The sequence below is a fragment of the Cibotium barometz genome, chromosome 44 (genome assembly GCF_041138505.1).
Source record: "Cibotium barometz isolate CiBa-2024 chromosome 44, ASM4113850v1, whole genome shotgun sequence".
Taxonomy (NCBI): Eukaryota; Viridiplantae; Streptophyta; class Polypodiopsida; order Cyatheales; family Cibotiaceae; genus Cibotium; species Cibotium barometz.
In genome coordinates, this window is record NC_141089.1 from 2,553,956 (window position 1) to 2,578,213 (window position 24,258).

Sequence of the window (24,258 nt, forward strand, 5' to 3'; positions counted from 1 at the left end):
TGTTGAGAATAGGTTAATCTACATCCATTACTTAGTGTGTATCCATGGGTTAGATACATTTATGCAAAGTATGGGCTAAGGTGTAAACCATGGGTTAGTTTGTAACCCATGGTCATTGTAAGCGCCAACATTCAAGGCACCTCCTCTAGGCAGCATGAGAGGGGCAAGTGGGCAAGTGGGTGTGATCTAGGCGCCCTTCTCCTTAGAGCCTATAAAAGCATGGTCTCCACACCTTCTCTTATGTGTGAGAGCTCTAGCATTCTTGTATGCACTTTGTGTCTGATCCAAGCTTAGTGTTACTTTGTGAAGTTTGGCTCTTGTCACCATTTTGGCTTCCTATTGATTACTCTTTCATTTCTATGAGTTAATTAGCTACATAACATATGTTAAGTCTCTTTGCTACTTTTTGAGTGTTCTCTAACTTAATCATGTACTGATGTATAACTTAGTGTTGTCATAAGCTATTACTACATCGTTGGTGATTAGCTTGCTAACTAAGTGATTTCAAGATTTGGTATCAGAGCTCCCTTCCATGGGAGTGTTCTCAAGCATTAGTTGAGAGAGGGTATCTTTGTGTGTGAACATTTTTCCACTAGTTCTAGCTTTTTGTGGTTTTCTAACCTTTGTGTTTGAAGAGAAATTTTTATTCATTTGTTGAATGAAATAACATCATTGATATGACATTGGTTCAACGCATGAGTTACTAAAAACTATCTTATCTTACATAGAGTGGCACTTTAAGAGTGAGATGATTTTCAAGAGTGTTCTAACACATCTTTGTGAACACATCTTTGTTAAAGCATTCAAGCTATGTGTGTAAGCTCTTTCTTCTTCATGTGTGTGGTAGCATTGAGAGAGAGAGCAACATAACTACGTGAAGAATTTTTTCATTTTTTTCCCTTAATTGAGTGGCACAAGAGAGTGGAAAGCATTAACTTTGTGATTATTATGAGAGAGTCTCATTTTTGCAACATCTAGGTGAAAGAGTAAGAAAGGAGAGAGAACCTTTGTGGAAGGAGAGAGAACCTTTCAAAACAACTATGTGGAAGGAAAGAGAGAGACTTTCATTTCTATAGTTTTCAATTGGAAGAGAAAGAAATAAAACTCTTGGGTTCTCAGTGTGCAAGAGAAGGAGGGTATAGTTGGCAAGTTTTGTAGAAGAGCCAATAATCAAAAGAAGGAACAAAAGGCAGCAATTGGCCAACACATGAAGACTAGCAACATCTGTAAGGAACATTGTGTGTCTTACATAGGGCTCTGTGCTCAATGAAGCCTCGCTCAATTGTGTGAAGCATAAAAGTCGACAGCTGGCAGTCAATGTGAGAGGTCATCATTTGGATTACATCATGCTAATATCTATAAACAAGCACAAGGATACATTGTAGTACCAGCATGCATCACGGATAGGGCACTTTGGGATACCCTGCACAGTACTAGCACCGTCATCGGTAGTGCCACTCCCGCATAACCTACAAATGCCTAGGGGATAGCAGAGCTTTAGAATTGCAGATGACATAGTAGAGGGTGCTCATGATTACCTTAAGCTGTTTCTCCACCGTCTCATGTGAGGCGCATTGACACAACATGGCTACACCAACTTGTTGATGATCAGTCAGCGGCGCCAAGCAACATGCATACTATTTTTGGCTTCAGAGATTAATAACCTAAAAATCCAATAAGAGGGGGTTCACATGCTGTTGTGAACACACTTGTTTAAGTGAAAACATCTATGCTAAGTGATCTAGCAAATATTCATGCAAGGCAGTCTTATCTTAGTGGTATTTAGAAAAATCATGGCTTTGTGAGAAAATCTCCTTTGTAATAGTCCTATCACTATAAAGGACTCATTCGATGCCTAGTTCTTGTGAGTCAAGTAAACCGCAAAAGCAAAAAGATACAAAATAAAAAAAACCCAAAATCAAGAAATAACAAATCTCACTACTACCACTTAGCAAAAAGTTTGAGATTTTCACCATTTCTATGTGAAAATATGCACTTGTATGGGAAGGTGCTTGGTGAAGTTGGGTGAAAGTAGCATATTTATAATAACCCTCTAGCTATAAAGGGTATTTTTTCCAAAGAGGGACTTTTGGCAAAATGTCAGGTTGCCATAGGAATGACCGTTTTGATAGCAAGAAATGTGGAGGGAGTACAAAATGGGAAGAAAGTGATGCAAAAGCCTTATTATTCATCATCATAAGTGGTCTTGGCGATAATCAAATGCATTAGGTTAGCTCAGCATTTTGTGGTCATGAAGGTTGGCTTCAACTAAAAGCTATTTTTGATCAGACCAATGTAGCATAGCAAGACTGTTTCTCACGAAGCATCTCTACAAGTTAGAAAACGTTGAATAGACATCCATTGTCACGCATATGACTGATCTTAAGTGTCTCATCAACAATTAGGTCTCTGGAGCAAGAGTTACAATCTGAGAAGAAGAAGCTGTCTTTGGGCTTCTATGTAGTATGCCTCCAACTTTTGAACAATGTGTTTCAGTCATTTCAAATCAACCTAACCTCACACTTGTCTCAGCAGCATCTTCTTTCATCTTAGAGGAAACAAGAATGGAGGCAAGTTCATCATCTTCAACTACACCTCAACTATTGGGCAAATAAGCTTTGATTACAGAGAAAGATAAAAAGAGGGCTCCAAGAATCTCCTACTACTATAAAAAAAGGGGCATATGATCAAAGATTGCAAGAAAAAGAAGAGAGATAAAGAGAAATAAAACTCCACCAACACCGACAAAGACAAAGACAAAGACAAAGGCAAAGTCAAAGTCAAAGTTAAAGTCTGAGGAGGAGGCTAATCTTGTTGATTCAGATTGGGCCTTTTAGTTTCTTTGTGAAAGTATTTTCTTTGTGGTACTACGTGCCTATGTGATTCCTTGATCTACACACCTTGCCTGGTACGTATGTAGATCAAGAGAGAGTGTTGAGAATAGGTTGATCTACATCGATTACTTAGTGTGTATCCATGGGTTAGATACATTTATGCTTAGAGTATGGGCTAAGGTGTAAACCATTGGTTAGTTTGTAACCCATGGTCATTGACCAGCATTCTAGGCACCTCCTATAGGTGGCATGAGAGGGGAAAGTGGGAAAGTGGGTGTGATCTAGGTACCCTCCTCCTCAGAGTCTATAAAAGTATGGTCTCTAGCATTCTTGTATGCACTTTGTGTCTATTCTAAGCTTAGTATTACTTTGTGAACTTTGTCTCTTGTCACCATTTTGTCTTCCTATTGAGTACTCTTTAATTTTTATGTGTTAAGTAGCTACATGATATGTGTTCTTTAACTTAGTCATGTGTTGATGTATAACTTAGTGTTGTCTTAAGCTTTCACTACATCTATTGGTGATGTTGATGTATAACTTGGTGTTGTCTTAAGCTATCACTACATCTACTGGTGATTAGCTTGCTAACTATGTGATTCCAACGTTTTCTCTCCTTGTGCATGCTTGAGTTTTAATATGGCTAATCCTCAGTTCTTCCAAAATCGAACCCGGAAAAACTTCCCTCACCGAGAAAGCACGGGCGGTTCCTCCAAGATATTTTTATTCTAACATAGTCAAGAGCCTTTAACAAACCAAGCTAATCCGATTGAACCCGTAAGTCACATGGTCAAATCAAGGAAGAGACTTGCACTTGGATCATAGAGACCAACGTTTTTTTCCTTGTCATCAAGAGGCAGAGCTGTTGATTCTTTTCCATAGAACAAAGACTATCTGGGACTTACTTCAACTATCGTACCATAATAGAATTGAGTCTCGTTTTAGGGATCCATCAGTCTAGCCTAACCACTGTAGTGATAGGATCCATTTAGGAATTTGGTTATGTTTTGCCTCGAGTACCAAGGAAAAGAGTTCCCAGGCCCCCTAGCCGGTGCTTCAAGCAAACTTCAAGATAGTCACACCACTTACACACCCAAATTACATGTTTCACAATTTCACCTGTCTTTAAAACAATCTTTTAATGAAACCATAGTATCACTGATCATAATCCTCCAAAATATCCAATTGAATTCTAATTTCCAATCATTCCTTCATCCGTGTACCTATGGCATCATTGGCAGTCAGAATGCTCACCACCTGTTCACTCATCAGGGGTCTTTTCAATAGTTCGAGCTCATAGTACCCGAAAATATATTCACTTATAAAAATCCAGATGGACTCTCCATTGAAGACCAGCAAGATCAACCAACAGATCCATATAAAAGATCCATGGACTCATCCATTGAGGACCAGCAAGGACAATCAACCAGATCCATGCCCGAGTTAAGAAAACAACTCTAACTCCTTGTTCCATTTTCTTCCTCAACGCACGTGTGGGTATCTTCGGCAACCCAGAGCCCGAGCACCGTATGGTCAACACCCTCTAGGATCCTTCGCAGGTCACCTAGTGCTTCACTCATAGGCTACTTCCTTGGTCCCTCATCCACCATACTGGAAGCTCACCATTTAAATCGAACTGAGGCTAATCAAGACCTCGGTCGACCTTGCTACGTGAGACATCCTCCGTTGACTCTCCGTCAGCTGTTGTAACCTTATCACTTAGGTCTCCACCACGACCCCATTCACAAGATGATCAAAATGCTTCCCCAGCATTCTTGACATAAAACAGTCATGTAAAAACAGGTTTCATAAATACAGTTTCTAATGAACTCTCATCTTCCACATCGTTCCACATCATTTCTCGTTATTCCACATTCTTCTAAATCAATTCACTTCGCTTAATCCACATCCAATTATATGTATTCCCATCATCCTTCATCCATTCTCATCTAATCACATCATATTACATCTCATCACATCTATCCTCATCACATCTCATCCATTCTCATCTACCCATATCCACATCGTCCTTCATCCATTCTCATCTAATCACATCATATTACATCTCATCACATCTATCCTCATCACATCTCATCCATTCTCATCTATCCATATCCACATCACATCACATCCATTCACATCTACCCCAATCCACGTCACATCACAATATCACATCATATCCATTCTCATCACATCTCATCCATTCACATCTATCTCGATTCACATCACATCCATTCACATCACATCTCATTCATTCACATCTATCCCGATTCACATCACATCACATCCATTCACATCACATCTATCTCGATTCACATCACATCACATCACATCCATTCACATCACATCTCATCTATTCACATCTATCCCGATTCACATCACATCACATCCATTCACATCACATCTCATCCATTCACATCTATCCCGATTCACATCACATCACATCTCATCCATTCACATCTACCCCGATCCACATCATATCACTTCACATCCATTCACATCACTTCACATCCATTCACATCACATCTCATCCATTCACATCTATCTCGATGATTCATATCACATCACATCTATCCATTCACACCTATCCCGATTCACATCACATCACATCCATTCACATCACATCTCATCCATTCACATCTACCCCAATCCACATCACATCTCATCCATTTCACATTTATCCCGATTCATTTACATCACGTCACATTCACATCCATTCACATCTCATCATCGCATCCATTCACATCCATCACATCTCATTGCATCCATTCACATCCATCACATCTCATTGCATCCATTCACATCCATCACATTCATTGCATCCCCATCCCATCACATACATTCCATCCACATTACATCACGTCCACCCATTCACATATGATCACATCTCTTCACATTCGCATCCACATATATTTACATCACGTCACATTTCATCCACATCTCATCACATCCACATCCCTTCACATCATGTCACATTCACATCCACATCCCTTTACATCACATCATATCTCATCCACATCCACATTCATAACCATTTAAATCACATCACATCCACATTCATAACCATTTAAATCACATCACATCTTATCCCATCCACATCCACATCCACTTACATCACATCACATCCTTCCACATATCCTCACATCTCATTCTCATTTCATCATTCACATCCACATCCATTTACATCACGTCACATCATCCTTTCACATATCCTCACATCTCATTCTCATCTCATCATTCACATCCACATCCATTTACATCACCTCACATCCTATCCACATTCATTTACATCCACATTCATTCACATCACACCACATCTTATCACATCCACTCACATCTTATCACATCGCATTCACATCTATTCACATTTAGTAACATTTTCTATTTTCGATATACCGATGGGACTTTTCTAAATTTCTGTCAATTGCTTGGCCTAGTTAAAGGTACTTTTTCTCGACGGATATTTTCATATTTTTTCTCAGATTTCTCAAGTGAAATATATTCAATATTATGCGTTTGAGTAAAAGAATCATGGGATTCACAAAAATAAATTGTATCGATATTTCCCAATAGAGATTTAATATTCACGTGATCACAAGATTTTTTGTGATAATAACACATGTGAACAAGTTATTCACATGTTCTCATGTTACCGTTCACAAAATAACAGGTCACTTGCCATTTGGGAACCCCTTAAAAGCTTGGCTACACATGGGAATAAGCTATTCACATGTTCTCATGTTACCATCTTCACATAATAGCAGGTCAGTGGCCACCTAAGAAGATTTTTTATGCCCAACAAAGATAAATTTTTTAGGCCCTTGTGAAAGCTTTGTGAATATAACATGTGATCACAAGATTTTTTGTGTTATTAACATGTTCACATGTTTTCGTTTACGTCACTGAAATCCCTGTTTCCCAATAATGCTCAAAATTCCACTTTTGATAATTACTCATAATTTGAATTATGCCAAAAATTCCTCTTTTTCCATTTACTTTCTTGGATCTCAATTATCATGGGAATTCCTCTTTTATCATAAAATAAGTTTATCTAAAATTTCTCTTTTCTTTAATAAAAATATCCATTTTTTTGATATGCCAAGAATTCCACTTTTACCATTTAAATGATTGAATTCCAAATGTCATGGGAATTCCACTTTTATCATTTAAATTTTCTCATGCATAAAATAAAGTTATCTAAACTTCCTCTTTAAATAAAAATATTCATTATTTTAATATACCAAAATTTCTCTTTTTTTGTTTAATTACATGGATCCCCATAATCATGGGAAGTCCTCTTTTTGCATAAAAATAAAAATTCCAAAAATTCCTCTTTTCTTTAATTAATTATTTATGCATAAATACTAAAAATTAGTTTCCCATGAATTTGATAAAAATCATTCTTTTAACATAGGATGTTAAATCCTAGAATATGGTAGGAAGTCCTCTTTTAGCATTATGCATAAAAATAAGATATGTATTATTTTCCAAACATTTTGCCATAGCTTTGCCTGCTATTACTGATAAATTTTACTTTTTCTAAAAAGATTAAGACTTTGTAATAGAATTAGGATACAAGAACTATCCTTTATCTTAATTTCAAATTATGGAATCAAATCATAAATTTACCATAATTTTATTAACATAAAAGCATAAAAAGCCATTTTCTTAACCTCTAGCTTAACAAGCTTAGAGATTGGTTTTGAATTAAGAATTTATCAATGAGAAGCATTCATTTACTAAAGAATTAGTCATAGTAATGACTATTCTTTTGGGAGAGAGAGATAAACATAAAAAGCATTCTAACACAAAGTTTAACTTTTTTATGATCAATCATTAGAATTCTTATAGAAAGCTTGATTTTCATTGAAAACAATTAATTTGAAAATTCTTAAGCTTGAGAGAGGTTGAGAAGTGAAATCATTGAGAATATTAATGAAAACCATGAAATTACTTCTTACCTCTAGATTTGGCTTGCTTCTTTATCTTAGAAGAAGGAAGCCCCCAACAAATCAATTGGTTTAGTATGTTGAGAAGAAAGCTCCAAGGATTGTTGAAGAGAGAGAGAAGCTCCAATCTCTTCAAAAGTAGAGGATTTTTAAGGGATAATAGAAAATATCATTAATTTAATATAATACTTGCATGGTATAGTTCATAGATTGTTTTTACAAAACACTAAGGATGGCCACTAACCAAGTCCAACTGGGTTCTAGAATTTTCCAAGTTCAGTTTGACTCAATTTGGATAAGATTTGGACCAGTTTAACTCCCTTTTTGATTTGGTTTGATCCAGAAAAGAGGAGAGATAAAAATATCACAATTTGTTTGAATTAAAAACTCATCCACATGTGTGAATTAGACACCTACCTCAAGAGTCCCCCTCTACTTACCAAGGTGTCAAAAATGCATCATTATTCCAAAAATTTCTCTTTTATCATAAAATAAGTTTATCTAAAATTCATCTTTTCTTTAATAAAAATATCCATTATTTCAATATGCCAAGAAATCCACTTTTACTATTTAAATGATTGAATTCCAAATGTCATGGGAATTCCTCTTTTATCATTTAAATTTTCTCATGCATAAAATAAAGTTATCTAAACTTCCTCTTTAAATAAAAATATTTATTATTTTAATATACCAAATTTTCTCTTTTTCCATTTAATTACATGGATCTCCTTTATCATGGAAAGTCCTCTTTTTGCGTAAAAATAAAAATACCAAAAATTCCTCTTTTCTTTATTTAATTATTTATGCATAAATACTAAAAAATAATTTTCCATGAATTTGATGAAAATTAATTAATTATTTATGCATAAATACTAAAAATTAATTTTCCATGAATTTGATGAAAATCATTCTTTTAACATAGGATGTCCAATCCTAGAATATGGTAGGAAGTTCTTTTTTAGTAGTATGCATAAAAATAAGATATGTGTTATTTTCTAACAATTTTACCATAGCTTCGCTGCTATTACTGATAAATTTTACTTTTTCTAAAAAGATTATGACTTTGTAATACAATTAGGATAGAAGAACTATCCTTAATCTTAATTCCAAATTATGTAATTAAATCATAGATTTACCATAATTTTATTAACATAAATGCATAAAAAGCTGTTTTCTTAACCTCTAGCTTAACAAGCTTAGAGATTGGTTTTGAACTAAGAATTTATCAATGAGAAGCATTCATTTGCTAAAGAATTAGTCATAGGAATGACTATTCTTTTGGAAGAGAGAGATAAACATAAAAAGCATTCTAATTCAGCATAAAGATTAACTTTTTTATGATCAATCATTAGAATTCTTATAGAAAGTTTGATTTGCATTGAAAATAATTAATTTGAAACTCCTTAAGCTTGAGAGGGGTTGAGAAGTGAAATCATTGAGAATATTAATGAAAACCATGAAATTACTGCTTATCTCTAGATTTGGCTTGCTTCTTTATCGTAGAAGGAAGCCCCCAACCAATCAATTAGTTTGGTATGTTGAGAAGAAATCTCCAAGGATTGTTGAAGAGAGAGAGAAGCTCCAATCTCTCCAGAAGTAGAGGATTTTTAAGGGATGATAAAAAATATCATTATTTTAATATAATACTAGCATGGTATAGTTCACAGATTTTTTCTACAAAAGACTAAGGATCTATTTATCCATTTTAGACACTAGGAGGATTTTTATATCTAAAGATATCTTAATTTAGGATTATCTCTCTCTAGGCTAAAACAGGGAAAAATAAGATCTTTCTTCTATTTCAGAGAGGGGAGTAATTTCAAGAACAGAGAGGGGAGTAATTTCAAGAACAAAAGGGGAGGTTCTTACACCTTTACACCTCAAAAGCTGGAGGGAGGAATCTTACATTGTGCATGCTTGAGTTTTAATATGGATTGTGGGTGTATGAGGGAATCATTAGATGGTTTGTTTGCCTTAATCTCGTGTTTGCTTGCATGTGGAAAGTTGAATGTGTGCTTGAATCTCTCACGAGTGTGGATAGGAGTAGTCAATGCTTGTGGGATAGAAGTTTTTCTCTTAGCATTTAAATAATGGTGGGTTAACACTAGTTCTGTAATTGGACACTAAAGTGTCCTGTTTCTCACCAAAACTTTGGAATTTTTTAGCGAACCTAGAAACAACATTTCTACACCTTGTTTCAACCATAGGTTGGTTAAAAGTCAAAAAATAAAGGGGATTTTTCATGATTTCAAAACACAAGCTATATTAGAAATTTGAGAAAAAACTCTAACTTGAAATTTTCATTGAAATTTGAAGCTGTTTTGTCAAAAATCCCATAAAATGCCTATAACTTCTTGAATAAATCATGTTTTTCATGTTTGTAAAAGTCAATTGGTAGAATTTGGGATTTCAAAACAACACAATCTCCTTTAGGTCCTAGTTCCTAAGCTACTTGTGAACTATAACAAAAATCTCATAATTACCAAGATGCTAAAAAAAAGAAAAATTTTGGCCTTCTAAAGGTACTTCCATAAAACTAGGATTATGTTAGTGCAAATCGGCAATCGGAAATGATTATATAGTTCAAAACCAAGTTAATACATATTTTTTGGGGTCCCAAGTAAATCTTGCTACTTGAGTTCTATCTTAGTTTTTCAATCGTGCTACATTTTTTCAAAATTTCTAAATTCTCTCTCAACAACCATGAAACAAAGGTTTTAGGTGCCCAAATTATGTTTGTACAATGTACCTTAGCGGAATTATTCTATACAGATAAAATGTTGCAAGTTTACTAAGGAATGTAATGTGTATGACTCAAGAATCTAAATCCAAAATTTTTGTTGTGTGCAGTTTTGACATTTTGAAATAATTAATATTTGTAGCTTACTAAGGGGCTTTTACATATAGCTTTAAGATCTCAATGGATAGAGTAAGCATTGTATCACCTTAAAAAACTTGCAAACACATTAAAACCATGTATTGGTTTGGATACAAATGGATGTTAAAAAGTGGTGTATCAAACACACACAACTTCCTACTATTTTAGACACTCTCAATTGAATTTTATTTCATGTGAAACTTGGCAAAATCTTTGACACAAATATGAAATAATTACTTGGAATTCTTCACGAGGCTTAGTGATTTTTTTCTCTAAGCTTATAAGGTGGTTTTCTCAAACCTGAGTTGCAGTCTCATGCAAGTCCTATTTATGGGTGTAATTCCTTATCGTGCCAGCATCCAAATTGCAAGGTTACATTTTTTAAAGACACACTAGGTCACATATTCAAACTCCTCAAGAGGAATATCTTTCCTAGCGCAAGTAGCATTTTATTTACATCGTCTGAAAAAGGACACTTAAGTGTCCTTTTTTGGTACCAAACTAGTGTTAATGCATACTTAAGGGAATAGTAGCTTGTGGATGCAAATCCAAGGCTTAAGTTGAATAGGAATCGATTGGGCAATAGAGTAATTGAGGAAGAAGCATTATCATGCATTTTGGTTGATTCCATAGCAAAAGCTATCCAAATCACTTGGAAAAGCTATGGAACTCGCATTTGCAACTCTAGTGCCACTTCTCAAGCACACGAGAACACTTTTTAGGAGCCGTTTCTGCAAAATCCAAGTCAGTTGAGGTTCATACTAGCACATCTTGTGGGGGATACCTTGTTGGGGCTTGTGTGTAAGGTGCATCTCATTTGGACAAGTTTTGATGCTATGGTGCCACTTCTCAAGCACGAGAACACTTTCTAGAAGAATCCGATTCTATAAAATCCAAATTAGGTGAGGCTCATTACTTGCATAGCCTGTGGGGGATACCTTGCCAAGACTTGTGTGTAAGATGCATCTCATTTGGACAAGTTTTGTGTCTCCTACACCACTATGTGGTTGTGAAACTGGCTACTTCTGGATGCTGATTCCAAAGGCCTCAAGTGATCAAAATATTTATAATCTCTTACCTCAATCCCTTGTGATCATCCCCCATTTCAGAATGCAAGAAAATATTGTTTTCCCTTGAGAGAGAAAATATTCTAGAGAGAGGTTATTCAGAATTGAGATATTTTTGGATATAAAGTTTCTCCTAATATCTAAGATGAATTCCCCTGAAATAGAAATTCAAAATGAATTTTCCAATGTGCATTAGGAATTAATTAAACATGAGTATTAAAGACCTTAGCCTAAGGGTCCACATTTTCAAAAATTTTTGGATTAAGATCCAAATAAGGTTCCAGAGGGCCAGTAGGATTAATCCAAGTGTTTGGATGACAAAAATACAAAGAATAAAAGAAAATACCCCAAAAATGAGTAAATTCTCACATAAGATGAAGAGTTGACTGAGTAGAAGGTTTATAGGTTTATTAGTTTAAAAATGGGACTCTTGTAATCTCCCTTCGATACCCAATGTCAAAGGAAAACACCCAAATTAAGAAGTTCTCATGAGAGGGCTTCCACACTTGGCAAGTTCTTGTCAAGTATAAGATGATGTCCAAAGGTTTTTGGCCATTCATTTTCGGCACTAAGGTTATTATCGAACTAAGGCTGAAGATATTGAAGATGATGAGAGGGCACAAGCCATCACCATGCTCCATCTTGATGAGGCTCTTATTCATCATGTGGACCAGCTTCCGACTGCAAAAGAGAAATGGGATGAGCTTGATAAGCTATTAGGAATTTTTTGAGGTCATTTTTGGGCCTTGTAAGGAAGTTTGACCGGAATATTCCCTCCAAAAGGGGCACCGGATAAATTTTTTGCAAACGAAATCCAAATTTGTCGAACCTCACATATTTAGATTTTACTCTTCAAAAGCTATCCATTGATATATAACACGATAGGGTTCGGAGAAGGGACAAGATAGATACCTAGAAGATTCCTTTTTGCTTGGGAAAGATTCACATTACGTGAATCTTCCCCAGGCAAAAAGGAATCTTCTAGGTATCTATAACACGATAGGGTTCGGAGAAGGGACAAGATAGATACCTAGAAGATTCCTTTTTTCTTGGGGAAGATTCACGTTACCTAGAAGATTCCTTTTTGCTTGGGGAAGATTCACGTAACGCGAATCTTTCCCAAGCAAAAAGGAATCTTCTAGGTATCTATCTTATCCCTTCTCCGAACCCTATCGTGTTATATATCAATGGATAGCTTTTGAAGAGTAGAATCTAAATATGTGAGGTCCGACAAATTTGGAGTTCGTTTGCAAAAAATTTATCCGATGCCCTTTTTGGAGAGAATATTCCGGTCAAACTTCCTTACAAGGCCCAAAAATGACCTCAAAAAATTCCTAATGTCTATGGAGCTCGTTTTGTAAGAATTCCAAGATCTCACTTAAAATTGAATTTTTCAGCTTGGAGCTCAAAGAGGGAGACGGCATTGGAGCCTTTATCTCTCATTTGAAGAGCCTTATGGCTCAACTTGCATCAGGAATGCGAGAATGGATGAAGATGATGCAGTGGCTATTCTAGTAAAAGCAGTCAAGAAGGTGTACCCCACCTTAGTCACCACCCTGAGGAACATACCTAATCCCACCCTTGAAGGAGTCATTCAATCTTGTCTTGATGAAGAAAAGAGGCCAAAGGGAGGAACCGAATCTTCAAGTGCAACAACTTCATCGAATATCGAACAAGCTTTGTCACATCAACAAGTGATCAAAGTAAGGTGTGTCCATTGCAAAAAGGTAGGACATTTGGCAAATAATTGTTGGATCAAATATCCCAACAAGGTGAAATATAACAAGTGTAAACAAATGGGACATATCACTTCTAAATGTCCTAACAAAGAGTCAAAGGCTAACTTTGTATCAGCTTCTAACTCCACTGAGCACTTGTTTTAAATCTCAATGTAACAACACCTATATTCCTAACCTTGTACAATTAATGTTATAAACGCAACCTATGTCTAATACCACCTATTCCAATTCTTTCTTGAGGGGGGGTATTAAAAGACGAAGGTCATGTAAAAGGGTAGGAGAAGGGTGTGTGTGTGTGAATGGACTTATGGTCCACTAGCTCACCTATTTAAAGGCAAAGCTAGAAGGCATTATGTAGAGTGTAAAGGCCAAGTTGTATGCATAAGCAATTTAATAAACAAGATTTGTTCTTGTATTTTTGGGTCTCTCTCCCCTCCGCTCATCTTGATCTAGCATAAGCACCACGTTCTCTCAACAATTTTAACTCCTACTCTCCAGAGAGACTGATCGATGAGACAGTTAAGATCAGTCATATGCATGGCAATGGATGTCTATTTAGCTTTTTCTAGCCTATACAGACGCTTCGTGAGAAACAATCTTGCTATGCTACATTGGTCTGACAAAAAATAGCTTTTAGTTGAAGCCAACCTTCATGAGCACAAAATGCTGAGCTGACCTAATGTATTTGATTATCGCTAAGACCACTTATGATGAATGATAAGGCTTTTGCATCACTTTCTTCCCATTTTTGTACTGCCTCCGGATTTCTTGGTTGTGGGTTTTACTTTCAGTCCCACTTTGCAAGAGCTCATAGATCTTTATCTATTAACGCCATTTGCATTTTGATGGCCCACGTGTGATATTTGGTGCCATCAAAACGGTCATTCCAATCAAAGAACTAACCTTGGTGACTTGACATTTTGCCACAAAGTCCCTCTCGGAAAAAATACCCTTTATAGTTGGAGGGTTATTACAAATATGCTGCTTTCACCCAACTTCACCAAGCACCTTCCTCATACAAGTGCATATTTTCACATAGAAATGGTGAAAATCCCAAACTCCTTTATAGTTGGAGGGTTATTACAAATATGCTGCTTTCACCCAACTTCACCAAGCACCTTCCCCATACAAGTGCATATTTTCACATTTCTATGTGAAAATATGCACTTGTATGGGGAAGGTGCTTGGTGAAGTTGGGTGAAAGCAGCATATTTGTAATAACCCTCCAACTATAAAGGGTATTTTTTCCAGAGAGGGACTTTTTGGTAAAATGTAAGGTCACCACAGTGTCGGTTCTTTGATAGGAATGACCATTTTGATGGCACCAATTATCACATGTGGGCCATCGCAAATGGTCTTAATAGATAAAGATTTATGGGGCCTTGCTGAGGTGGGACTGAAAGGAAACCCACAGCAAGAAATCCGAAGGCAGTCCAAAAATGGGAAGAAAGTGATGAAAAAGCCTTATCATTCATCCATAAGTGGTCTTAGATAGAGATAATCAAATAAATCAGGTCAGCTCAGCATTTAGTGCTCATGAAGGTTGGCTTCGACTAAAAGCTATTTTTGGTCTAACTAGTGCAGCAAACAAAACTATTTCTCAGCAAGCGACGAATCTATAGGTTAGAACAAGCTGAAAAGATATCCATTGCCATGCATATGAATGATCTTAGGTGTCTCATTGATCAGCTCTCTTGAGTAGGAGTTACAATCTGAGAAGAAGAAACTATTTTTGTACCTCTATGGAGTATGCCTCCAACTTTTGAACAATGTGTTTCAGTCATTTCAAATCAACCTAACCTCATACTTGTCTCAGCAACATCTTCTTCAAGAATGGAGGCAAGTACATCATCTTCAACTGCACCTCAACTATTGGGGGCGAATAGGCTTTGATTACAGATCAAGATAAAAAGAAGGCTCCAAGAATCTGCTACTATTGTAGAAAAAAGGGGCATATGATCAAAGATTGCAGGAAAAAGAAGAGAGATGAAGAGAAAGAAAACTCCACCAACACTGACAAAGACAAAGACAAATACAAAGGCAAAATCAAAGTCAAATCTAAGGATGAGGCTAATCTTGTTGATTTAGATTGGGTCTTTTAGTTTCTTTGTTAAAGTATTTTCTTTGTGGTACTAAGTGCCTATATGATTCCTTGATCTACACACCCTGCGTCGTATGTATGTAGATCAAGAGAGCATTTTGAGAATAGGTTGATCTACATCCATTACTTAGTGTGTATCCATAGAAGATTCATTGCCCACACACACATTAGCATACAAATAATGAAGTTAATACACCTTCAATAATGCTTAAGGAAAGCAAAGACTTTAACAAGAATAAGAAAAATGAGAGCTTTCATTACATTAAGGGCTTCAAACATAATATAGTTTGAGCCAAAAGAAGTGCAATGGTGAAGGAGGAGATGGGAGATAAGCTATGGATCTCTAGAGTTCTCTTTGCCAGGAAATCTCAATAGGTAACTCACATAGCCTCTCAAATTAACAAGATCTAAGCTTCAAGCTAAACCTCTCTCTTTGCATAAGCTGCTTTTATAGAATTTTTACAAAACTAGCCACACTAGGCTGCCCAGACACTTGATACAATTAGAGGGTTAATTTACAAATTGGAACTCAATTTGAGCCCACAAAAATAGAAAATGTATTACAAAAGGATTTTATGTACATTGGGCTTCCATTGCAGAGATTTAAACTTCAAAAAATAACCCGTCGATGCTCCCATAGCATATTTCCCACTCTTCATCCCATTGACTCTTTGCCAAAACACTCCAATAGCTCCCAACACCCCTAAAAGGGTTTTCATTGTTGAGGTTTACTTTCTTGTACTTGCAAAGCATAGTTTGTAAGAGACCCTTGTCAAGCTGTTGGTCTTCATGAAGTGCCCTCCGTGAATTGATTTGGTGCATTAGCTTTGACTTGCTATAGACTTTGACATGTTTGTCATGTTTTTCATCCTCTATGAAGCTTTGGTAGATTTATTCACCAATTATGAATTAGCATGTGTATGTACTTATTGTACAATGTAAGGGTGAACTAGCAAAGAGTGCCTAATGCATAATGTCCAAATGTGGGACGTCCTAGTGAGCATTGCATAGATCAATGCATTTCAAATGATATGTTGTGTGAAATACATCTATGGGTACTTGAGCAATGAGTTGTATCAACTTCTTTAATACTTAATAGCATCAAAGAAGTTGCCCACAATCAGTTAAATGGCATTTGTAGGAGAGGATATCACAATTTTCACCTGACAATGGATTGTGCTCTATGTAAATTCCTATCTCCATCAATTCATAAATAGACTTTGACTTTGACTCTTATACTTACCTCATCCAACATGCAGCGTGATGACACACACACTTAGTTCAACTCTCTAACTTCAGCACTAACCTAGTAGCTACAACTCGTAAATCACAAAGTCGATTAGACTTGAAGCACTAGGATGTCCGCCGACTCTTGACTCATATGCCCCCAACACTTTTTCATTGGTGAACTCTTTGGTTTGCATCTTGGAGTACACAAATATAGAAAATTTTATACATTGTTCAGGACACCTACTTGATAGAGATTTGTCACATTGGACTCCCCTTTTTATATTGAGGTTGTTAGTTGCAATTGGCATTACGATTTTCTCTTTAGTAACTCTTTTTGTTCTTGCCTAAAATTCAATAGATGCCCCAACTAGAAAAGTATTTCATCCACCTCTTGATCCATATGTAGAATTTTGTGTAGCTCAAAAATTGGATTAATAATCTTGAAGAACTGTGGCACTATTTGTAGTGGCTCATCCTCTTTGGCTATATTCTTGTGATTGGTGCATGTAAAACATTTATTGGGTACCCATTGTCGGTTCTTTTTAGATTCTGCTTTGAAGAGGTTTTGGTTTCTTTAGCACAAAATTTATCTGGGTCCCACTTTTGTTCTTGTTTGATTGATAAAGATTGATGAGAAAGAGGGTTTATGCATTTTCTTGAAGTATCTTTTATTGGCCTCCATTCCATCTTAGGCTTTAACTATTGGGGCTTATAAGACCGTATTAGGTATTATGGGAAAAATCCCGCATTATGGGAATTTTGAAATTGAGAGGTTTCATGTATTATGGGAATTTCCCACTTAATGTGGGAAACGTTGTCGTGCTGTGGCACGTCTATGCAGTGAAAGCATGTTCATGGAACAACTTATGTGGAATCTGGGCCTTGAGCAGCAAGGACAGATATGGAAGGTATTCACTAAGATACAGTGGCATTGGAAGCTGTATGAAGGTGTATGGAGTGGGCACTCGTATGCTGTGTTTGAAGTGGTATGGAAGCATGGGCAGCTCTTGTACTGGAAGCGTGGGCGGCAATTTGTCCAGGAAAAATACAAGGAAGAGGAGGAGCCATTGTACTGTGTGGCCATTATGAAGCTTTAAAAAAGAAAATAAATGAAAAATATACAATATAATGTGGCCAACTTGTGGACCACGTGGAAGATATGGTGGCTGCCAGCACGTAGCCTAGAAGCTGGCGAAAAATCCAAAAGGTGGCCGCCCAGAGGAGAAACCGCCGGGTAGAGAAAGAAGGGGAGGGGGGAATCGCCTTACAGGGAGGCGGCAGGTAACCAGGGAGGAGGGCCTCCTCGTTGATGAGGAGAGCCCTGTGTGTTTTGTGTGGGGCGCTGCAGCAGCAGATAGGCGCAGCTGGAAGAGAAGGGGGGCCGCCGTGTTGAAGGCCGCCTTTGGGCTGATTAGCAGAAAGAGGATCGTCTAGCTGAGGGGAGGACAGAGCCAAGGGGGCTCTAGGGCGTAGCTGCACACGCTGGTGATGCGCAGCAAAGAGATAGCTGTAGGTGACGACAGCTCTGTGTGCGCAGCTGTTGCAGGTATACACGAGGAGGGGGGCTGCCTTGTGCGTGGAGGAGTCGCTATGCAGCAACCAAAGAAGGGGGCCTCCAGTGTGAAGAACAGCGCAGCTGGTTAAGAGCTTGCAAGAGGGCTGGGAGAATTCGGCACCGTGACTGTCAGTTCACTATTTCTAGCTGGACATAATGATGGTCTAGCTGCCCATTTGTATTGGCAAATATCAACTGTGGATCTTCAGAATCGTGCTGATTGCAACTCAAAATCCGTTTCAAACAAGTGGTTTGGAGCCATTGTATTTGTGGGGATCGCTTCTGGGAAACTATTTGGATAATTCTGTGTAGACAACGAACTATGCATTGTTTGCAAAGTGTGGGCTGTAAATGACTCAATGGGAGGGAGTTACTGCAATGACCTTTATGTCAAAGCCCTGTTGGTGATGCCAGCATATGCAATGGGTCGTCATGATTCGGTTAAATGGTCAAGTGTGCAGGTGGCTTGAAGAAGCCCAGTTTTAAGACAAAGAGAGACTTTCAAGACTATATGAAGAAGTGTGTGCTTTGCCTTGTACATGCGCCTTTGAGAGAGGAGGGAGGAGGTTTGGCAGGATTTATTTTCTCTGAAGAATCAAATCAAGTGAATTACAAAAAACCAAACTCTCACAGCTAGACACCCAGTGTGTTCCCGGCTATACCGCCCACGTCACGACATCTTTGGTGAACCCGACGTGAAATTGCTGGGGTGAGAGTGTGGTGAAATCCCCGTGAACTATGTATGTGATGATTTCAGCATATGTATGAGGCAGAAAACCTTGATGGCCTATGATCTAGAGGGTATTCCTTAAGGGTACAGGCAGCAGAGCCTGTATGATTTGTTGGTACCATTTGACCCAGGTGGATTAGGGAAGAAGAAGGATTACAAGGGCTTATGACACTTGTTCACCTCAAGAGAAGGGGGTAACAAGGAGCTTGTATAGACTTGTAGTTCTCTCTTAGGACTGTAGAATGGGCAACAAGGGCTTGTGACACTCATCCTTCTCGACAGCTGAGGAAGGAGAGGAGCTTGCAATGACTTGATCCATTCTTGCCACTTCAAGGGCCTATGACACTCATCTATTCCAATAACCAAGGATAGAGAGGAGCTTGTAGTGACTTGAAGCTAACCCTTTGTCTCAAGGGCTTACGACACTCGAGCTTTTTGATAGCTGAGGAAGGTGAGGAGCTTGTATTGACTTGAGGTCTTCCCTACAAGTTGCAAAACAGTTAGAATGCTCAAGAACTTATGAATGCCGGAAAGGTGGATACTTCTTTGTACTCTAATTGTCGGAATATCTGAAAGAAACTCTTTGAAAAACAGGGCTAAATGTATGCAATGATAATCTGAATGAATGGTTCGACATAGAGAAAGCCCAAAACATCAGAAGGATAAAAGGAATGCCAATGGAGAATGCTGTAGAATTGAGTGTATGAACATGGAGATTAAAGCTCTACTCGTTGTTCATCAGGAAAGCCATATATGATGGCATTATATGTACACATGGAATGCTCATTTGTAATACATGAATAAACTATGTGCCAGTTAATGGCTGCAACCAGTTAGAGTCTTTGAAAAGAAGCTCATGGTGATTTGAAGCAGTACAGGGCATCGGTGGAAGGGGAAGGCAGGCGCATGCATAACCACGTTATGGTCAATGCATTTGAGTCAGACCTTGTTGTGGGAACAGCTCTTTTGAACATGTATGGCAAGTGTGGTATGTTGGAGGATGCTCGCATAGTATTCAAGAATATACCCCAGCGGGATGCAGTTGCATGGACAGTCATTGTTGCAGCACATGCTCAGCACGGGCATGCCAAGGATGCCCAGAGACTTTTGGACCAGATGAGGCAGGAAGGAGTGGTACCTAATGAAATCACCTTCGTTAGTATACTTAATGCATGTAGCCATTCTGGCTTGGTGGATGAGGGTCGCCAGTGGTTCAGATCCATGAAGACAACTTACGGCATCACACCGATGGTGGATCATTACAATTGCATGATTGATCTCCTAGGGAGAGCAGGACTGATTGAAGAAGCAGAGACTCTTATTAATGAAATGCCTTATACTCCCACTTCAATAACTTGGACAACTCTGCTTGGGGCATGCAAGGACCAGTTTGATGTACCAAGAGGTGAACGTGCTGCAGAGAATGTGTATGAGCTAGCTCCGGAGAAGGCCTCACCATATGTGACACTATCAAATATCTATAGCGCAGTGTGCAGAGGCAATTGTGCAGCAAAGCTGTTTAAGCCTGAAGGGAAGTACATAGTGGGGCAGTATAAAAGAAGACAGCACGACTAATGGTACATTTGCCACCAAAGCCTCCTTGGCACTTGCCCTTCTTTTTCTTCACACATATATGAAATCATGTGACACACATCAAGGGAGGAGGTTTTTGCATATCGCCTTACATACCCATCAAAACCTTATGTGTCGGTCACAACAACGAGGGTCTCCATGGGATGCTGCCACCTATGCTTCTCTTTTGAAGAGGTGTGAGAGCTTAAAGGCCTTATGTGATGGCAAGTACATCCATGATCACATTGTCAGAAATGGGCTTGATCAAGTTCTACCTCTTAACAACCTCCTCTTGCAGATGTATGGAAAATGCGACTCTGTGGAGATGGCAGATGGGCTTTTTGCTCAAATGGGTGAAAAGGATCTATACTCTTGGAATTTCATGATAAGAGCACACACCCGGCAGGGGCAGTGCAAAGATGCTTTTCCCCTTTTCCGACGAATGCAAGCAGAAGGGTTGATGCCAAACAAGTACATTTTTTCTAGTCTTTTATCTGCATATGCCAGCCAAGCGGCTTTATCTGAAGGCCAGCAAGTGCATGTCCAAGTTGCAAGCAGTGGGTGCATGGATGATAATTATGTTGGCACAGCACTGGTCGGCATGTATGGAAAATGTGGCAGCGTGGAAGATGCACGGAGAGTGTTTGTTCAAATGCAAAAACAAGATGCCATCTTCTGGAATACAATGATTGCTCTCTATATTGAGCATGGGCTCATTGTAGATGCTTTGGAGATTTACTGTAGAATGCTATGGGAAGGAACATTGCCGAGTGATGTTACATTCATCAGCATTCTCGATGCATGTAGTAGCATGGAGGCCCTAAGTGAAGGCAAGCGGATCCATGTGCATGTTTTGTTTAGTGAGTACAAAAAAGACACTGTGGTGGGGACTGCCCTCATGAACATGTATGGAAAATGTGGTGTATTGAACAAAGCACGGAGGATGTTTGATGAGATACACGAGAGGGATGGGGTATGCTGGAATGCCATGGTTGCAGCATATGTGCAGAATGGTGAGAGTAAGGCCGCCCTTCAGCTTTTTCGCAGAATGTGGCAGGAGGATTTAGTCTCGGATAAGTTCACTTTCTGTAGCACTCTATCTGCATGTGCTGATGAGGGGGCTCTAGCAGAAGGCAAGAGATTTCATGCTCTCCTCTCAGCGCGTGAATTTGATTCAGATACCATGGTGGGGAATGCCCTTGTCAATATGTACGAAAAATGTGGCAATCTGGAGGGCTCATGGAGAATGTTCTGCAGTTTACGCGATCGTGATGTTGTTTCATGGAATGTCATCATTGCAGCCTATGCCCAGCATGGCAAAGATAGTAGTAGTCTCCAAATCTTTGAGCAAATGCAGCAAGAGGGAGTACTGCCGAACAGTATCACACTCGTCAGCATTTTTGAGATATGTGGCAGCCAGGCTGTTCAAGGTAACGGTGAGCGATTGTATGCTAGTATTTTTGGCAGAGGACTTTATTTAGATACTGCTGTGGGAAATGCCCTTGTGAACATGTACGGAAACTGGGGCAGGCTAAAAGATGCTCAAAGTATACTTGATGAAATGCCTAAAAGAGACAGGACCACCTATATAAACTTTCTTTTGGCATGTGCAAGCAAAGGATCACTTGAGGAAGGCCAGGAGCTGCATGCCCATATTGTTGCTGTTGGGTTTGACTCTATGCTTGCAGTGGTGATAGCTATTGTTACCATGTACGGCAAGTGTGCAAGTGTGGAGGATGCATGGGTGTCGTTTGTTAAACTGTCAGAGCAAGATGTGGTCTTATGGACTACCCTGAGCGTAAGGCACCAGCCTCTGAGACAACAGGGAAGGTTAATGTCAATGGGGGTTCAACCCCATTATCACTAGAAGGTTTGAACGAGGATGATGTTGGCTTAACCATGCAAGATGGGCAATACTACGATGCAATGCTATCTTTTGCAGATATTCTCGACACGCATGGGGAATCTAGAAACACAGTTGTGGACTGCTCTAAGAACAATCAAACTGTATATTATGAAAGTAAAAGCTGTGAGAATTTCAACTAGGGGGATGCCAAACCAACACTTGTGCAAGTTGCATTAGCTGGCAAAGAGAATGGAGATGGAGTTTTAACAACCCTTGAAAATAGGCTTCTTATGAGCAGGATGATCAATACTGGAAATTCAACCAATCAGGAAAGCCTTGATGAGAATGTGGGTTCAGAGGATGAAAAAGCTAAAGATAACGTGCCAAAATTTGATAAAGATGAAGGCAAATCAGTATAAATTTGAATGAAGATTAGCCTATATAGCAACTTGGTGGCACATACCAGAGCATGTGCAGGTTTAGAGGGGGTGGATGTCGTGCTGTGGCACGTCTATGCAGTGAAAGCATGTTCATGGAACAACTTATGTGGAATCTGGGCCTTGAGCAGCAAGGACAGATATGGAAGGTATTCACTCAGATACAGTGGCATTGGAAGCTGTATGAAGGTGTATGGAGTGGGCACTCGTATGCTGTGTTTGAAGTGGTATGGAAGCATGGGCAGCTCTTGTACTGGAAGCATGGGCGGCAATTTGTCCAGGAAAAATACAAGGAAGAGGAGGAGCCATTGTATTGTGTGGCCATTATGAAGCTTTAAAAAAGAAAATAAATGAAAAATATACAATATAATGTGGCCAACTTGTGGACCACGTGGAAGATATGGTGGCTGCCAGCACGTAGCCTAGAAGCTGGCGAAAAATCCAGAAGGTGGCCGCCCAGAGGAGAAACCGCCGGGTAGAGAAAGAAGGGGAGGGGGGAATCACCTTACAGGGAGGCGGCAGGTAACCAGGGAGGAGGGCCTCCTCGTTGATGAGGAGAGCCCTGTGTGTTTTGTGTGGGGCACTGCAACAGATAGGCGCAGCTGGAAGAGAAGGGGGGCCGCCGTGTTGAAGGCCGCCTTTGGGCTGATTAGCAGAAAGAGGATCGTCTGGCTGAGGGGAGGACAGAGCCAAGGGGGCTCTAGGGTGTAGCTGCACACGCTGGTGATGCGCAGCAAAGAGATAGCTGTAGGTGACGACAGCTCTGTGTGCGCAGCTGTTGCAGGTATACACGGGGGGGGGGGGGGGGCTGCCTTGTGCGTGGAGGAGTCGCTATGCAGCAACCAAAGAAGGGGGCCTCCAGTGTGAAGAACAGCGCAGCTGGTTAAGAGCTTGCAAGAGGGCTGGGAGAATTCGGCACCGTGACTGTCAGTTCACTATTTCTAGCCGGACATAATGATGGTCTAGCTGCCCATTTGTATTGGCAAATATCAACTCTGGATCTTCAGAATCGTGCTGATTGCAACTCAAAATCCGTTTCAAACAAGTGGTTTGGAGCCATTGTATTTGTGGGGATCGCTTCTGGGAAACTATTTGGATAATTCTGTGTAGACAGCGAACTGTGCATTGTTTGCAAAGTGTGGGCTGTAAATGACTCAATGGGAGGGAGTTACTGCAATGACCTTTATGTCAAAGCCCTGTTGGTGATGCCAGCATATGCAATGGGTCGTCATGATTCGGTTAAATGGTCAAGTGTGCAGGTGGCTTGAAGAAGCCCAGTTTTAAGACAAAGAGAGACTTTCAAGACTGTATGAAGAAGTGTGT

The 24,258-nt window shown here is 39.0% G+C and overlaps 1 protein-coding gene and 1 pseudogene across 1 annotated transcript; both read left to right on the forward strand.

Annotated features, from left to right (window-relative positions):
• Positions 1–20,001: 20,001 nt before the first annotated feature.
• LOC147612861 (pentatricopeptide repeat-containing protein At5g40410, mitochondrial pseudogene) lies at positions 20,002–20,655 on the forward strand (annotated as a pseudogene).
• Positions 20,656–20,782: 127 nt separating this feature from the next.
• Positions 20,783–23,646, forward strand: LOC147612862 (pentatricopeptide repeat-containing protein At5g27110-like). The gene is made up of 5 exons (XM_086782117.1): positions 20,783–22,371; positions 22,419–22,659; positions 22,828–22,911; positions 23,125–23,245; positions 23,384–23,646. Exons 1-5 carry the CDS (start codon positions 20,783–20,785, stop codon positions 23,644–23,646), a joined length of 2,298 nt encoding a protein of 765 aa, XP_086638243.1.
• Positions 23,647–24,258: the final 612 nt, after the last annotated feature.

Bases quoted from the DNA above. Each gene is read 5' to 3' on its own strand.
- LOC147612862 (XM_086782117.1), top strand. From the start codon at position 20,783: ATGTGTCGGTCACAACAACGAGGGTCTCCATGGGATGCTGCCACCTAT. The intron at 22,660-22,827 runs GTATATTATGAA...TCAACCAATCAG, and splicing joins GCTCTAAGAACAATCAAACT to GAAAGCCTTGATGAGAATGT. The intron at 23,246-23,383 runs GTATTGTGTGGC...AAAATCCAGAAG, and splicing joins AAGGAAGAGGAGGAGCCATT to GTGGCCGCCCAGAGGAGAAA.